The sequence below is a fragment of the Parasteatoda tepidariorum genome, chromosome 9 (genome assembly GCF_982258835.1).
Source record: "Parasteatoda tepidariorum strain Cologne lab strain chromosome 9, Ptep-v5.0, whole genome shotgun sequence".
In the NCBI taxonomy this organism is placed as follows: Eukaryota; Metazoa; Arthropoda; class Arachnida; order Araneae; family Theridiidae; genus Parasteatoda; species Parasteatoda tepidariorum.
Genome location: NC_141763.1, coordinates 45,555,761 through 45,574,845, shown reverse-complemented (window position 1 = coordinate 45,574,845; position 19,085 = coordinate 45,555,761). Strand labels below are relative to the sequence as shown.

Below are 19,085 nucleotides of genomic sequence, written 5' to 3'. Positions count from 1 at the left end.
CAGCAGGTGGCCAAGTTAACTAGTTGTAGAGCAAGCTTGGGGAAAAGAGATAAAGCGAGGCTTGTCAGGGAAGGGGGAGTATAAGATAAATGATCTGTTTGACATTTATTACAGTATAGTTAAAAGTGATAAGCATAAAGGAGAGTAATATGACACATTTTATAGGAATGCATTCAGTTTCAGTCCCAACACCTACAAGTTTAAAGATGGAGGACTGAAAAAGATATTTAAACAAATGAAATTTGAGTCCACTATAACCGATTTTCCAAGTTCTAAGCTGTTCACTATAAGCGTTAAAAATAACATTATTTAAATAGGAATACGGACGGGACCGCTAAAAAAGTTCACTACATCCGAGTGTTCACTATATCCCAGGTTCACTATAGCGGGGTTCGACTGTAGTTTCCTAATGCAACAAATAATAAGGAAAATATTTTTTTTTAATAATAATTTAAGAGCTGTTTAAAAACAACAAACAAAACATTTCCTATAAAAAGTAATTTATAGATTTATATACATTAAGCAACAATAAAATATTGAACATAAGTTGGAGTTAAAACAAGCAAGGAAAAATAATAAGTCGTTAAAATTAAATTATAGTTAATTTTGTAAGGAGCGTTAATTTTAATTTTGCGTTAAATTTGTTAGGAGCAAATTTGAAGGCTTTACTTCACTATTCTGGCAATTTTCTTGCATGTTCAAGGACTATAACAGTAAAGTTAAGAAAAGCTTTATAATTTATTCTGTTACAACGTTAGGTAAAAAATTAACATTTAAAAGTTAGAACTAAGTGCCACTTCTTGATAATATGCATTCTAGAAACTAAGAAATATAGGTAACTATTTTTTTAAAATAATTCGTTTGAGACAAATTAAAAATAACAATTTTATTCCATAAAATGTAAATTACTTTAGTTATTGATACATAATTGAGAATTCCAAAACAAATGATTGAAGAGGAAGGAAAAACATGTAGGTTGCTTTTCAAACAATCACAATACAGTTTTTTAAATTTTTTTTTCTTTATTTGTATATTTTTTTACACTATTTCTGTGACATTTAAACATTTTTATCTGTGAGGGAGATTTTTTTTCAATGTTTATTATGTTGTCAAATGTTTGACCTTCATAATATTAATTATTTGCCTAATGAAAAAAAAAAGAAAAAAGATTAAGCAATGACACTTATTTTGATTTATTTGACTATTATTTACACTTTAAGTTAGTCACATGTATATACATATATATAAAAAGATATGAACTTATGTCTTAAAAAATACTTTTGCTTAAAAGGGCACACTTGCCCATAGTTACGCTGGCTTACTTAAAAAGGCACACTTGCCAGAATTAAAAACCAGTCAAATAAGACATCAGCATCATTAAATGAACATCTTATGTCAAGAAAGAACTAAAAAATATCAAGTGAACTGATCACAAAGAAAAAAATAACTAGAACATCATTGGGTACAACATAAATCCTATACATAGTATCACATATCATTCAATATTCAGTAGTCAATTATACTAGAAAGGAGATTTTTACTATCACTTAATTCATTTCACAATTATTTAATCTCTTCAATTTGATATGCATCTGTTTGTTCATTTAGTCCTTTCTTCCAATTGTTTGTGACATGGCAAGTGAGTTCAATTTCTTGAAAAAATATACTTTCTCCTGTCTGAAAAAGAAAAGAAATTTTTTTTTGCCTTGTATTGAACAAAAATATAAAAAATATACACTTTAAATGGATTAATATTTCACTCTCAAATATTCAAATGTGAAAAAAGGTTTATTATTAAACTTTATAATCCAAAATGGTAAAAATTGCCATTCTTATAATTAACATAAAAGAAATAATAACTAAACAAATATGTACATAAAAAATGAGGCTTTTAAAAATATTTTTAAAAACTTAAAATGGGGTAAAACTGTAGATACCTCTGTTATGAATGCAAACAAGAATTTAGTACTTATGCCTATTTGTCATTCGTTTTCCACCCTCTAAAATTTTATTTAATGATTTTTTTTTAAATATATGCAAAGCAGTTTAAGTTATATTTTATCTATATTACCTGAATGAAACCAATGTTTTTGAATAGATTTAGGCTTTTTTCATTCTTCATCTTTATTTTAGTGACAAATTTGGTTATTCCTAAAGTGTCAATTCCTGAGAAAGCAAAACATGAATTTATTAAGAGATAAAATATTTAAATAAAATTTTTCTTGGTAGAAAAATTTTTAGAACAATTCAATAATATTAATATCTTTAATAATAAAGTTTTATTTTGATTTTAGAGAAATAACGGGCACTTTTTTGATATGTTGAGAATAAGCTAAAATTTGATTCGTTTTTGAAAACATAAGAAGTCAGAAACTGCATATCAGATTAATAAATCCTTGAAATAAGCTACTGATCTTTTAAACTAGTGAACCTGAACACCTAGTAGTTCACAATTAATGTTTCTCTGCACTTGTAGTTTAACAATAAAAAATAATTCAATCAGCTTAACTTTTTTGCTCTTAAATTTTTAAATTAATTTGCTATATATAGAGCATTAACATTGTTGTAACTATTGAAGCAAATTTAGATATAAATCACATAACTAACGAATAAAATTATCACAATTAATAAACAATTATTATAAATCACAAAAAATGAAGGAAAAAAAACTCAACAGATATTTCTATTGAAAATTTACAGATTACTTTTTCTTAAGATTATTTGTATTAATTTAATTTAAAAAAAAAATTCTTTATTGTTCCATATTCATAATTTTTTTTATATATTCTATAATAAATTCTTGTCCTTTATAGAATTTTTTGTCTACTTTTTCCACCTAAAATTTTTAATTCCAATATTTCTAATACAATGTTATATAATGACAACAGTGATTCAGCTATACTTTGGAAACTACAGGTTTTAGAAAGCAGGATTTCGATATTTCTGGGTCTTTTTTTTAGAAAAAGCTAATCCCTATTTAAAATATGAACCTTCCACCTCTTTTAGGGTGTTTAGCCAAATTTTTCAACAAAAAATAAAAACCTTTTGAGAAATTCAAAATTACAATAGGTTGAATTCGAATTTATAAAAGTTATCGGATGAAATTCTCAGATTTAAATAAAAATATTTATAAATTTATGCAAAACAAAAACATTTACAAGATTAATATTATTGATCACATTGAACTGATAAAGATGTGTAGAAAATTAAATAAACAAAACCTTAAGAAATTCATATTACAATAGAATATATGTTAGAAAAATCCTTCCCGAAGAATCCAAACCAGTCAGTGTTTTCATCATAGAAAAAAAATGGGTGAGAATTTCTCACCCTTTCTCTAAAACAGGGTGAGATTTCAAAAAGTTAAGTGAGATTTCTAAAAAAACACAAAAACTCTTGAGAAAAAAAATCATTTCTTTAATTATAATACATTTTTAACGTCTTCTACTTTTTAAAGTATTGAATATTTTTGATGCATCATCATAGAAGATTTTGCCTTTACAAGGTATTTGTCCATCTTGCAAAGTGCATAAAAAATTTGAACATCTTACATGAAGAAACCTTACCTACGGTAAACGCGTGGTTGCAGAGAAATGTGTTCTGAAAGGGGTTCCGTGGTTGTGCTCTGTTGTTCGAAAAGGTTTTGAACAATACTGGTAAATATGGAAGCTAGATAATGGGGCAGATGTTGAAAATAATGAAAGATCCAGTAAGAAAAGTGAAACGGATTTTATTCTAAATGGCGTAATTCGAAGCTTTTTCCGAAATGCGAGAAATTCGCGAATTTTGAAATTGATTTATAGAATGCGCGAATTTCTCGCGGTAATCATTTTTTAATGCGAGAAAAGAAAAAAATATGTGAGATTCTCGCGTTCTCGCGCTGTAGTGAAAACACTGCCAGTGTACGTGCATAACTGTAGTTGATCAGCTGACCCAATTTCGGATTCACGACTACTAATGCCCAACTCCATAGCATTGTTATTTTGAACTCATTACAGAAAATAAGGAAACTCCTGGATCAAGTATTGAGTGAAATATATCGTTGTGGAGGATTTTTTTATGGAATTAACCCGCATGTGCTTTACATGGAGAGGAAAACCACAAAAACCTCCTTTAGTTAGACTGACGGCAAGGGGACTATAACCCATGATCTGTCTACCACTGAGGATTTTTACGTCGGCACTGTTGTCGACAAGCTAGGTGTGGAATTCGTATTGACCAGCCATCGCTGGGATTCAAACCCGATTCTCCTCATTGAAAATCGAATGCTCTATTTCCTGAGCTACAATGGCTATCGCAATTTGATTGTCAAAAATCCAAATCTGTACGTGTATGCGGATCTGCGAGTAAGTTGTTCATCATGTAAAATGATAGGCACTTTCATATGATGTGTATGACGTTACGCATGAACATGAACAGATTGTGGCTCAATGAGTAGTAAATACATTTAACATAACATTGTGAAAAGTTAGACTGACATTGTGTGGAGTTAGACTGACGGCAAGGGGACTATAACCCATGATCTGTCTACCACTGAGGATTTTTACGTCGGCACTGTTGTCGACAAGCTAGGTGTGGAATTCGTATCGACCAGCCATCGCTGGGATTCAAACCCGATTCTCCTCATTGAAAATCGAATGCTCTATTTCCTGAGCTACAATGGCTATCGCAATTTGATTGTCAAAAATCTAAATCTGTACGTGTATGCGGATCTGCGAGTAAGTTGTTCATCATGTAAAATGATAGGCACTTTCATATGATGTGTATGACGTTACGCATGAACATGAACAGATTGTGGCTCAATGAGTAGTAAATACATTTAACATAACATTGTGAAAACCACGCCTTTTACATTATTTACGGCGATAATTGACAAGGCAAAGAAAAAGTGAAGGAAAATTGCTTGCTGTTTTGGAGCAGTTTAGAGAAAGCAGGTCTTGAGCAGCTCTTCCAACACTGAAGGTGTATTATTTTTAGTGCATTGTTAACACAGAAATCTAAATGAATGCATAATGTATAGTTAAGATGTTTTTTTACAAAAGAAATTTGCGACACATTTTGACTCTATAATTATTTCTCTCTTTCCAAACAAAATTGATAATAAATATTTGTTTTAAATCAGAAACAATAACCAAATAAACTATGGGAAGTACCAAATAAACAATTCAGAATCAGTTTCATATGGATATGATTGTTTCAAGAAAATAAATATATATATATATAAAAACACAGCATTTACAAAAAAATAAAAGTATTTTTTAAACCTAAAATACAAAAAAGGAAATCAAGATACACTTTCCAAACATAAAAAAAAAGGTTTCACAAAGAAAGTTTAAGTTCAAAACACACACTTGCATAATTAAAGTTTCTCAAAATATTTTCATTACTAACATAAAAAAAAAAAAAGATAAATTAATAAATAAATAAACACATACCATATCTGAGCATAAATAACAATGATTCTTTGCCTTTACCCATAGAGCGATGCTTGATGTCTGAAAACAAAAATATATGAAGAACACGGGAAAATAAATGTTAATCTGTTGATAGATTTTTTAAAAAAGAGATTGGTTTATAACTAATTTAAAATTTGATGGTTTTATATTTCAATACTTTGACTTTTATATAATTACAGACAATATGATAAATGAAATATTTAAAATATAAGCATACAAATTTAGTTAAATATGGTTTCATTTAAAACTTAATTGTTTTACTAATATCAAAAGTATTTTAAATTATTTCAAGAAGTAAATTAATAACAGATAAATACCTCAATAATAGATAAATACATACATGGGGAATTCTTTGAAGACTGACATTACACAATGAAAGGTTTTCTTATTTTTTTGATTTTTTAAAGATTTTCTTATTATTATATGAATTTTTTTTTCATTGATCACTATTTTATAATTTTTTTAAAATGAATTATATGTTTCTTTTTCAATAGCCTAATATTATTATGCATATAAGAAAATAAGGATGAAATTTATAAATGTTTTATTTAGAAAATTAAGATTAAAAATATCAAATGTGACTGATGTTACGTAGAAAAGACATGGAGTAGATCATATTTGTATCTTGAAATTCTCCTAAGCAATAATAGGATTGTTGAAATTTTATATATATATATAAAAACAACAACAAACCAACAGGAAACATTAAAAATATGCATGAAATAACATATAGAAACTGGTAAACAGAGAAAAAAATATTTGTTACTTATATTAAAATTTCTAAGTGACTGATGTTATAAATGCTAACTACAGTAAAATTTTAATAAACTTTTTTTTAACAATTACAAAATACTTAACTACTATTTTTGAAATCTAAAATAGTTAGTAAAAAACTAAGAAATTTGTTATAGGAGAGATGCTACTAAATGCTTATTTATTTGTATGTTGCCTTTTGTATAATGGAATTGTCCAGAGCATAATAATAATAATAATAAAAAATCATATAATTGAGTCTAAACAGAAGCTCTAATTTCAAAATATTCTGTAACAAGACTCCAAACAAATATAATTTGACAAAATACATGAAAATAATACATTTTTACTAATAAAAAGTATTATTCTGATTTTTCTCGCAATTTTTTTTAAATAAAACATAATGATTATATTTCAGTAACTTTTTATAAAATATATTAAATTACAAAATTATATATACAGTTGAAAATCACAACTGGAAAACTGCAATATACAGAATTGTTGAGACTTCTGCAAAATAGAGAATAGAATAAGGTGCATAATGTCTTAAACTAAAAGATCTACCTATTATCCGAAAAAATCTATTTCTTATTTATACATAAAATTCTTCAACAAAATTCTTATACGCAATTTTCTTCTACATAAGGGCTTGTCATAGGTATAAGTAGAGGGTAAAAAATTTAAATAGTCTTGGCCAAAGCCTGAGAAAATTTTTAAATTTGTGTTTTTTAAAAATTTTTTTTTAACATTTATATCTAATCAGGGTTCATGCTCTACTATAAAAATAAAATTCAAGTACTTTTCAAGGACTTTGTGATACCAGAATTTATCATTTTGACTATTATTTGTGTTAATTCAGAGATGGCGCTGCCATCGCATTGCTTTTGGTAGTTTTCTCCTTCCTAAAAGGAGTAATTAGTATTCTAACCGGCAACGAGCAAGGTTGTCCGGCTTAAGCTCATTTGTTTATATTTTGTTTTTCCTAATTTTTAATGAATGTTATTAAGTTTAATCTTGGTATTTATTCAATAAGTCCATACTCACGAACCGCTGATACTACACTGTCGCACCCGTACAGGATTTTATGGATCTATTTGAATAATTATATTCTATCTCGAACTGCTTATATTGATAAATAAAAGATGACTTTCCTTGCGAGAGGCAAGAAAGAAGATTTGCTGAATATTGCCAACGAAATGGGCATTACGAATGCTGAAAATTTGAAATTATTTGAACTTAAGAAATGCATAGTGGAAAACGAAAACTACGAGGAAGATTTCGTGAAAGAATGGTTGAGTTCTCTTATAGAAGAAAGAAAACGTAAGGACGAATTAGAAGAAAATAGACGAAAAGAAGAAGCTGAAATGAAATCGGAAGAAAGAAAACGAACCCAAGAAATAAATTTTGAATTAGAGAAATTGCGTCTGCAAAATGAATCAAGAAGTAATGAAAACGGAAGGAGCGAAAATGATCTGATAAAACCGAAACTAGAACTACACAATATTCTTCAAAAGTTCGACCCGAAAATGAACGACGTCAGCTTATACCTGGTATTGTTCGAAAGGCAAGCGAAAAGAGTAGGAATTAAGAAAGAACTGTGGGTATCGCATTTAATAGGATTATTGCCGTACGATGTAGTTCATATTATCGCCAGAGAAGAAGAAGAAACAACAGATGATTACAGCAAAGTGAAAGAACTATTGTTAAAACGATTCAAAATGACGCCCGAGAAATTCAGACAGTTTTTCACAAAACATCAGAAAAAGCCAGAGACGAGTTGGCTTGATTTCGCATACGAACTAAGTAATTATTTCAACGAATGGATAAGAGGGTTAGAGATAACAACATTCGAACAACTTTGTGATTTAATGATTACGGAACAAATTAAAAGAAAAGTCCCTTTGGAAATGAAAGAACATTTTATTGATGTGTGGAGTAAATTTAAAATTCCGAATGATTTATCCAGTAAATTAGATGATTACGAAAACGTTAGAATGAATATGAAAACAAAACCGAGAGATTTCCAAAAAGAAACTTTCAAACAACCAAGTTTTGAACGAGAACAGAGAATCCAAACTGAATCGAAATATATCCCCCCATATGCTAGACAGCAGAAATTTAGAAGTTTTAAAAAAGAAGAAAATGCAACAAGAAGAATTACAAAAGATTGTTATATTTGTGGCGAATCCCATTTCGCAAGAGAATGTTCAAAACGATTTAGTAGAGCGGCGGATAATTCGAAGAAAAACGAAGTTTTAACAGCCAAGATTCGTTCTGAATTATTTAATGGGAATTCCAACCTTGAAATTAATCCTCTACATTTCATTGATGTTCTAATTGACAACAAATCTTCAAAAGCTTTGATAGACAGCGGGTGTCAAATTCCAGTGATACATGAGAATTTAGTTTCAAAATCGAAAACAGAAAAGGGTAAAATTATGCTTAGTAGCGCATTCGGAGAAAGGATTGACGCCGATCTCATGAGCTTCCAAATAGCCTTGAAAAAAGAAAATACTATGTTATCGGAGCCAGTCGAAATTCTCGCTGCAGTAACAGACAGAATTCAAGAAAATTGTATACTCCCTCCGAACATTTTGAATTTAATTGAAAATAATGAAGTCGTTACCATGACAACCAAGGCTGAACAAAAAAACGCGAACGAAAAAAAGAAACACCTACATTTCGAAGAAGACATACTGTGTGGTCAAATTAGTGAAGACGTCATAATTGAAGGCGGAGCTTGTGACTCAGAAGTGCAATTGAATAGCGAGAGTGAAGCAATACAATTTAAAAAAGAACAACAAAAATGTACGTCACTAGTAGATGCCTGGCGCTATGGGAAAATTAAGAAGAACGGTTATTTATTTATTGATGGAATACTGCACCATAAAGAAAACATCTTAGGACAGCCTACTACTCAGCTGGTACTTCCGAAATCAAAACAAAAAAAAGTCCTTGAACTTGCTCACGATTCAATTTTTGCTTGTCACCTAGGAATGAAAAAAACAAAAGAAAGAGTTCGGTATTCTTTTTATTGGCCCGGACTTGCTAAAGATGTTGAAGAATATTGTAGAACATGCAAGGCGTGTCAGTTAAGAAGCCCAGAAAGATGTACCGATAAAATTCCGATAACTCCTGTCGTAAGACCTAACCTACCATTTGAAGTAGTGAATGTTGACATTATTGGACCTATTGATCCACCCTCTGCCAGAAAACATAAATACGTTTTATGTTTAGTTGATCAACATTCCCGATGGCCAGAAGCGATCCCTTTACGATCTTTAAATGCTAAGAGTACTTGCGACGCTCTTTTAGAAATTTTTATGAGGACCGGAATACCCCGAATGATCGCAAGCGACCAGGGCACCAATTTCGTATCAAAAATGACACAAGAATTCATAAATCGTCTCGGATCATCACCCAGATTATCAGTTCCAGGATATGCTGCGAGCAATGGCCTAGTAGAACGATATAATAAAGTACTAAAGAGTGCTCTGCATCACGTAATTCGTACAAATCCACATGATTGGGACAAATGTTTACCTTTTATATTATTCGCTTACAGAGAAGTTCCCAACTGCACTACTGGTGTATCACCCTTCAAACTCATGTATGGTAGGGAAGCGAGAGGACCACTCAGTGTATTGAAGTCTAGCTGGTGCGGAGACATTCCTATCCCTTTGAATATGAGTAAATCTATAATTGATTATCTACAAGAATTAAAAATTAACCTTGAACAAGCAGCAGAACAAGCAAAGTTGGTAGCAGAAGGAAAACAACAAGCCTATTCAGATTACTTTAACCGGAGAACAGTCTGCAAAAGTTTCAAGCCTGGAGATCTAGTATACTTGCTTATTCCAGATAGCAGCAATAAATTATATGCTCGATGGACTGGACCTGGAGAAGTCATCAGACACTGTCCGCCACATTCTTATATGGTTAAACTACCAGACGGTCGGGTTAAACATGTTCATGTAAACAAGGTGAGACGATATCAAGCTCGAACTAATGCCATTGGTGTAATTTTTGAAAATGAAGATGAATTTGGAGAAATCTTAACGATTCCAGAAAAGGACTATTCCGTGCCAACAAAAAAGACAAAAATCAACGAAGTAATAGAACTTAATCATCTAAGCGCCGATGAACGAAGAAAAATCGCGTCTGTTATGTGCCAACATCAAGCACTTTTCACAGGTAAAATAAGGAAAGCTAATGTGGAAGAACACAAAATTCGACTGATTCCTAATAAAGAACGAAAGAAGCCTTATATTTACAGAATTCCTGAAGCGTTGAAACCAAGAGTGGATGAACAGATCGAAGAGTTGTTGAATGCAGATTTGATTGAAGAAAGTGATGCTGATATCGCACACCCTGTAGTCTGTGTTTGCAAGAAGGATGGAAGTTTACGTTTATGTATCGATTATAGAACTTTGAATACAGTTACAAAACCTGATGATTTTCCTATGGAGAATTCTACCGATCTAATGTACTGCATAGGGAAGTCAAATGTAATAACTACCTTAGACTTACTTAAGGGTTATTATGCAATCCCAATGGAGAAAGAGAGTAAAGAGTACACTTCATTCAAAACACATCGGGCCCAATACCGATTCAAAGTTATGCCATTTGGTTTGAAAAATGCTGCAGCTACTTTCCAGAGAGTAATGAATAATGCCTTAAAAGAATTTAAAGAATTCTCTAGAGCTTACTTAGATGACATAGCTATATTTTCTCCTGACTTTACAACACATTTACAACATCTTCAGAAAGTGTTTGCCAAACTAGAAAACCTCGGATTTACTGTGAACTCCAAGAAGTGCTCCTTTGCCAAATCTCAAATTAAGTATCTTGGTCATATCATCGGATCCGGGAAACATCAACTTGATCCCGAAAAGGTTAAGGCCATCCGAAACCTTGAAACTCCTACGACGAAAACACAATTGAGAAGCCTGCTAGGTTTATTTAATTACTACCGAGATTATATCCCTCGTTACGCAGAAATGGCTTACCCACTCACAGAACTCACAAAGAAAAGAGCACCTGAAGCGCTGGAACATTGGAATGAAACACATGAGAAAGCTTTTATTGAGCTCAAAGAAAAATTAAGTTATACACCGGAGCTATATACACCGACTAAAGAACTGCCATTCATTATCCATTCTGATGCTTCTCAAATCGGGATCGGAGCATGTTTAGCTCAACAGAGTGGTGAGAAAGAATATCCCATTTGTTACGCGAGTCAGAAGCTTTCCACGACTCAACAACACTGGCCAACAATTGAAAGAGAAGCTTACGCCATTGTTTGGGCTCTAAAGAAATTTGAACATTGGGTGTTTGGTTCAAACATCAAAGTGATTACCGATCATAACCCCCTCGCTTTTGTGGTGAAAAATGCACCACAATCATCAAAATTACAACGTTGGGCACTAGCTCTTCAAAAATATAATATACAGGTCGTTCACTGTCCAGGATCAAAATTAACTAATGCAGATGCATTAAGTAGATTGTTTACTTCATAAACAATGTGTTTAATTTTGGATTATTTCTTTTTTTTTCTTGTATGCTTGAAGGTAAATATTTTATTCATTAACCTATAATAGATTATATAAGAAGTGCTTAAAAACTCAGTTATAGGTAATTAAACATTTTATGAGATTACTTAATTTTCAAACTTCTACTTTACGTAATAATAATTTTTAACATTTCAAATGTTTGTTGTTATGTAATTTCAGCTAATTCAGTTATATAAATTAAATTATATTTTGAGAATAAGTGTATAATAATTGATAATATATTTCTTTTGTTTATTATCAAGCTAATTGTTTCATAGAAGTTTTTTTTTAGTAATGTTTATGTTATATTAATGCTGATTATTTGAGATGAGAATTGCTTGATAAAAATATTTTTTTTTTGATATTTGAAACCTTCATTGAATTGTGTGTATTATGTTATTTTCTTAGTACGAACATACCCATTTTTGTGAATAATTTTGGTTGAAAATTAATTTTGAATTTTAATTCTTCGGTATTTCTTAGCTTGATTTTGGGATCTAATAATTTAGATCAAGTAATTACATTTTGAAGCATTTGTTAAGTACTTCAAGCAAATGTGTCTAGGACAGTTCATGTTTTCATATGGTTAAATGTTTCATATGTTTATATTTTATTATTTCTGTTTATTATGCTAAATTCTAATTTTCAGTGTCAGTTTTGTATTTGAATTTTATTTTAAAAACCCAAACCCATAACTTGGGGGAAAGGTGTGATACCAGAATTTATCATTTTGACTATTATTTGTGTTAATTCAGAGATGGCGCTGCCATCGCATTGCTTTTGGTAGTTTTCTCCTTCCTAAAAGGAGTAATTAGTATTCTAACCGGCAACGAGCAAGGTTGTCCGGCTTAAGCTCATTTGTTTATATTTTGTTTTTCCTAATTTTTAATGAATGTTATTAAGTTTAATCTTGGTATTTATTCAATAAGTCCATACTCACGAACCGCTGATACTACAGACTTTTTAAGGCTTATTATAAAATTCTCAAGGACTTAAATTTTAGTTAAAGATAGATTAAAATTTAACATTTTAAACTAAAATGTTTTGATGATAAATGTTAGTCGATAATAGCAGTACTGAAAAATAAGACTTCCATTGCTCTCTCTTGATTTCGGAAAGTGATCTAAGTATATATATTAAAAAAAAAAAAACAAGGGTGATTGGCATCAAGTCGAGAATAATATTCATGATGCATAAGGAGGAAGTTTGAGGCCCCGAAGGAGTTTGCGGATAAGGGTTTCACCCGTTTGCACGTGACTAAACACTACCAAACTACAGAAAAGCAAAAGTACTAAATTAAAAAGATTAAAACACATAGGATAAATCCCAAAATCGAAAAAGTAAAATAAAAATAAAACAGAATAAAGATTAAAAGTGCTTAAAACATCAAAGTGGATAAAATCAACCGACAATAAAAGTGTCAAAAATACAGGTAAAAACATATAAAAGTAAGGTCAAGTAAAACATCAAATGGTAAAATATGAAAAATCACATTAAAAATAAAAGGACTAAAATAAGCCCAATAGAATAAATAAAATAGTCGACTAAAAGTTCAAGTGTCTCCCTTTCAAGGCTAAGTGTCTCTAAGATTAAAATGTTCTAAGGTAAACCAAAGTTTCACTGAGGTGATAACACTCAAAGATGACCCCAGGTAAGACAGAGGGTGCTGAACTTGACCAAGAGCAAGATTTCATTTTGAATGTCCTAAACATAACATTCCTAACATAACATTCCTAAACATTCATGATGCATAAAAACGTCAGGTTTGAATTTTGCATTAAGGCTTATTTTAAGCTAGGTATACAAAGTCTGAATAAGCAAAGATTCGGGCAGAAGACGGGGTAGGGGGGAATGTTCTATATAATACTGTGATATCAATTAGATATTTAAAAACAACTCTGCCGGGAGACTTTTATTTAATATTTAAAGTGGCAGAAGCATTTAGACAGTGCAATTTAAATTGTTCTTAAATATAATTTTGAAATTTCAACCACTTTTCTATTTAAGAAAATTAATCAATTATTGGATGGTAATCAATAATGGTAATAATACCATTTTAAATTGAAACAGTTGCCAACTTTCACCTCAATACCTTCTGATAGATTCTTAGTAACAATTTTGGTCACTGACTTTTTTAATTAACCACTCATACTTGAATTAACTTTTTTTCAGTAGCATCGATCATACGCACTTGACATGGTCACGTGAATATGAATTGCAACGAGTAGTTTTCAAATAGAGTATAAATATGAAAATCGATGTTTGATATCGCAAAATGCGTGAATACGAATAGCGACATTGGATTTTAAACTCGCGGAAAAACTAATTGCGCTAAAAAAACGCTTAAGAACAAATCGAGATATTAGATTTTTAAATTGCTTTAATGGGAATTGCGAGTACGATTTTTGAATCACGCGAAAACGAATTGCAACACCAGGCATTAAAGTGGACAAAAATAAAAAAAGCTGAACTTTTACAACGCAGGTCACTAGGAGGAGGGGGGGGGGAGTGCTCTATATGATACTGAGATTTATAAAATCAACTTTTAACTATGCTGGGAGATTTTTATTCAATATTTAAAGTGGCAGAAGCATTTAGACAGTTAACTTTAAATTTTTCTTAAATATAATTTTAAAATTTTGACCACTAATATATTAAAAAAATTAAGCAATTATAGGAAGGCGCGACTATTAAATTACTTACTAATGAAAAATATATCACATCTTTACAGTAACTAATTCAAGAGAAAGCTTACTTCTACTTCTTTCAAGAATCGCGATATTGGGTTTTAAAATCGTGTGAATATGAATCTTGATATTGGATTATAAAATCGCATAAATATGAATCATGCTGTTGGATTTTAAAACCGCGTGAATATGAATCGCGATATTGGATTTTAAAATCGCGTGAATACAAATAACGATATTGGATTTTAAAATCGCGTGAATATGAATCGCGTTTTTGGATTTTAAAATAGCGTGAATATGAATCGCGATTTTGGATTTATAAAATCCCGTGATTACGAATCACGCTGTTGGATTTTAAAGACACGAAAATACAAATTGCGATATTGAATTTTCAAATCGCGTAAATAAGAATCACGATGCATAATTTTTAGATCACGTGAATACAAATCGCAGTGAGTAATTTTTAAATAGCGTATAAATACGAAAAACGATATCTGATATTACAACTGCATGATAACGAATCGCAAAATTGGATTTAAAAATGCGTGATAACGAATCGCAAAATTGGATTTAAAAATGCGTGAATACGAATCGAGACGTTAGATTTTAAACTCACGAAAATACAAATCGCGATATTGGGTTTTAAAAAGGCTTAAATACAAATCGCGATATTGGATTTTGAAATTGAGTGAATAGGAATTGCTAGTACGATTTTTAAATCGCGTAAAAAAATTGCAACCCGTAAGTTTTAAATCAGTTAAATACAAAAATCGATGATTGATATTAAAATCGTTTGATTAAAAATCGCGGTTTTAGCAAATTCCGGTGCAGTTCCTAATATTTAAAATTCCAAAAATCAGCCAAAAAAAAAAAAAAAAAAGAAATCAAATATCGGCGCTCGTAACGAAACGCTTAGACTCCTTTCCACTCTATAGCAGAAGTCGCGGTAATCCGATTATCGTTCGGGCGGCTTGGGTTTCTCTAATAGGACTTCCCAAAAATTTTAGTTTTTGGAACATGGTCGGAAATTTTCAAAATTGGGGAAAAAAAGCGGATTTCCGCTTTTTCGTGGAAGTCTTTCATCCCTGCAACACATAATTTTTAACTAAGTCTAATACGAAGATCGATGATTGATATTAAAATCGCCTGAATAAGAATCGAGATTTTGTCAGAATCTGGCGCAGTTCCCAATATTTAAAATTCCTAAAATCAGCCAAACATACATAAAATCCTAAAATCAAACAGTACGTGTCATCATCTGAAAGACGGGGAAGTCATTCTCTCACACTTACGCACGTCAAAAAGTTAAACATAGAAATACTGGAAATAGGGCTGTTTTCCTGGGTTTTCAATATTTTTCAAGGTCATTTCGAAATTTTCAAGGATTTAATATCATTTTCAAGTACTTCTAGGGGACCCTTGAAAATCAAAATGAAATTCAAGTACTTTTCAAGGCTTTTTCAAGGCCGCGGGAACCCTGCTAATGCTATTTACAACAAATAAAACGAACATACATTAATTAGGCTAAGTACTCATTTATAATATCATATTATATATGCATAATATATTAAATATCATACTAAAAGATGAGGTAGGAATTAAACTTTTTGTAAATATTACCAGCTATCATAACTTCTATTTCTGCTTCTTTGTCGCAGCCATCATTATTTAAATATAAATTCACATCACCAATCATTGAAGCTGCAAATAAAATTAATTTTGAATGATTACTGGAATATTTCTAGACTGTATTTTGCACATTAAAATATCGAAAATAATAAATTTGCAATAATTTTTAGACTTTACCTATTTCATCACCAGTATGATCCAAAATTGATTTATCCAAGACAATAAAAGTGCATTCTAAAAAAGATATTTACATTTAAATTTTCAACATTATTCAAGAACAAGAATAATACAAAATAACAAAATAAAATCTTATCATACTATCTTCATCTTCAAACCAAGAAATTTGCATTTCATATTCCTGTTCTAAAGTCAAAGGCTCTGAAGCTGTTAATTCCAATAATTCTTCATTTTGCATCCATCTATGGTACCTATGGTAAGGACAGTTTTATTAAAAGTGAACAGTGCACAAAAAAAGGACCACCCTAAATAACTTTTGATCTAATGATCGGACCTTCATGTTCTAGGACTTAATTTTGATGCCTCAAGGGGGTGCAGACAATATTTTAAGTTACGAAATCAAATGCAAAAACATACTTTCTCTGAGCAAACATCCCTTTTTTTTCAATGGATTCGGATTTCTGACCCCCAAAATATAGGGGTAGCCGCAATCAGGGAAATATGGTGCCAATATTTTGCACAGGAGAGTGCTTCATGGTTTGGACATCATAATGTTAATTTTGTTTTTCGCATATTTTGCTGTACTCAAAAACTTTTTAAGCAAATTGAAAAATCTTTACCCATAATTATAAAATTTGTTTATCCAAAGCTGATTCCATACAAAAAATAACTTTTAGTAAATATTTATTATTTTATTTAATAATGGTCGAAAATACTCGAATTGTAATACTTCCTGAGAAATTGAATTTAAAAAAAGTCAGATATATAAAATTCGTTTGCTCAGGAACCAAATTTGTATTTTGGCATGTAAATTTACATTCTTTAAAATGAATAAAAAAATTGTCAACCTTACAACTCATTATTTTTAATCATTCTTAAATAAAACAATAAAAAATAAAGGTTATTTTTTGCAGGGAAGTACCTCTGGACAAATGAATTTTATAATTGTGGGCAAAAAATTTTCAATTCCCTTAAAATATTTTCAAGATATAGCCAAATAGGCGAAAAGTAAAATTAACATTAAGGGGTCCAAACTTTGGAGCGTTCTTCTGAACAAACTATCGAGACCATATTTTCCTGATTGCGGCCTCCTCCTCCCTATATTTTGGGTAAGTGAAAGATATATTTATTCAGAGAAAATAGAATTTTGTGTCTGTTTTTGTAACATAAAATATCATCTGCACTTATTAATTAGCATATTTAAGGTCCCCCCTCAAGTCCTAGAAGGTAAAGATCCAATCATTAGATCAAAAGTTATTCAGGATGGTTTTTTTTTCTTTTTTGTGCACTGTACATACAATGCTTTAATACATATCCAATATTTATTGATTGATTGATATCACTTAAGAAGGGTGATATCCCATTTATTCCTCTGATAAACTCTTAAAAAAAAGATGACGTAAAAAATATTTTAAATTTGATAGATCATTCTTGTGATACATAACAAATAATAACAGGGTATAAAAACGAAGATAAAATGTTTCAAACTGTACATTTTAAGCAACCTGATAAGATAAATTATTCTTGTATTAATGAAATTAAAGAAAAAAAAAATGGCCATCGGTTGGCCAAGTGGTTAGAATCGGCCCTGGCCATTTCTAACCACTTCATTTTATATCTATTTATGGTACTAATTATTAAGTTTTACTTTGATTATGCAAGATATGCATTAAAAAATGTATAATGCAAGTGTCAAATAATTGTACAGAGAACATTTCCATATCAGCATCCTTTTAAGTCAACTACCACCACAAAGGTTTTCATACTTGCAAAAATTTAGAAAAAAAAATTGATAGGATGCCCTAGGGTAGCTATGAGTTATAACTATCAATTTGGTCCCTTTCTGTGATATTTTAAAAATTTGTAAGTTTCTTACTTTCCACTGCCGTGTTGATCGACTTTTATTCTGTTAAATTTGGCAACATTAGCACATAGCTGATATAGAAATATTTCCATTGTACAGGAGTCCCTTATAAAATGTACTGGAACTAACGAAAGTATATCTAAAAAATATTCATAATTTATAATCGTTTTTATTTTAATTTTACAATAGATTCAACCTATAGTAAATGGAACATTTTTGTAATGGTAAAAAAATCACCTAGTTTTGAGGATTAAGTTAAGAAGAGACTAGTTTTGAGAAACTAAAAAATCACAGAAGAGGACTCACTATCTGCAGGCAGACATCTACTTATTTTTGTAAAAAAATCCCCTTTGGCAAGTTTAAAATCCCTTTGGCGCAATGGCGATTGAAATAAAAACATGTACCGAAAAAAAAACTATCCTCATATCAATAAGGTAACTAATTCTGACAGGTCTGGTAATTAGTGACTCTTGAGAATGGATGTCTATTTCTTGAGCGCTGCAGACATTTTTCAAATCTTTTTATATTTTTGCAAGTAAGTATATGACCAATAATTTTATTTAAAATTGTTCTATCTCATTCATTAAAAGTAAAACTAAAAGAAAGCTTTATTTTGATAACAATAAACAGGCACTAATTTCCTTACTTTTCCACATGTATTTTCTTATATGGAACCAAGATAACCTTTTTCCCAATTATCTTTGTTTTTGAATTTTGTTTCATAAGTTTTCTAAATATACACTTATATTTCGCAATAAAAGTATTAAAAGTTTTCAAAAAAAGAAATGGTAAACGTTTTTTCGAATAAAATTAATATTTCAATACAAAAAAATTAGATTAACAAAACAATATGTTTACATTGGATGTTTATATTTTTTCAATTTGCACTAGATTAATCTCATCAACTGCTTTCCATTTTGTACGATCAGAAAGTTTGAATTATCGTCCAAATTTACAATTTTACAAA

The 19,085-nt window shown here is 30.3% G+C and overlaps 1 protein-coding gene across 3 annotated transcripts; it reads right to left on the bottom strand.

Moving 5' to 3' along the window:
- Window positions 1–871: 871 nt before the first annotated feature.
- On the bottom strand, window positions 872–19,079 carry Mnat9 (microtubule-associated Nat9). 3 transcript variants are annotated; one of them, XM_016073945.4, is made up of 7 exons: window positions 18,765–19,012; window positions 16,396–16,505; window positions 16,255–16,311; window positions 16,069–16,149; window positions 5,436–5,495; window positions 2,072–2,166; window positions 872–1,677 (listed from the first exon to the last, which is right to left on the bottom strand). In XM_016073945.4, exons 1-7 carry the CDS (start codon window positions 18,839–18,841, stop codon window positions 1,564–1,566), a joined length of 594 nt encoding a protein of 197 aa, XP_015929431.1. In that variant the 5' UTR covers window positions 18,842–19,012; the 3' UTR covers window positions 872–1,563. The 3 variants fall into 3 exon arrangements, with proteins under 3 accessions (XP_015929431.1, XP_015929432.1, XP_042896814.1); XM_016073946.4 differs by having other exon boundaries at window positions 1,178–1,677; window positions 18,977–19,079; XM_043040880.3 differs by lacking the exon at window positions 16,396–16,505 and having other exon boundaries at window positions 1,425–1,677; window positions 18,765–18,908.
- Window positions 19,080–19,085: the final 6 nt, after the last annotated feature.

What these genes read in the sequence shown, in the direction of transcription:
- Mnat9 (XM_016073945.4), bottom strand. Translation starts at nt 18,841, where the DNA reads ATGAAACAAAATTCAAAAACAAAGATAATTGGGAAAAAGGTTATCTTG. An exon ending in AAGAAAATACATGTGGAAAA is followed by an intron (nt 16,506 to 18,764) that starts GTAAGGAAATTA and finishes TCCTTACCATAG; the next exon opens with GTACCATAGATGGATGCAAA. An exon ending in GTTATTTATGCTCAGATATG is followed by an intron (nt 2,167 to 5,435) that starts GTATGTGTTTAT and finishes TTGCTTTCTCAG; the next exon opens with GAATTGACACTTTAGGAATA.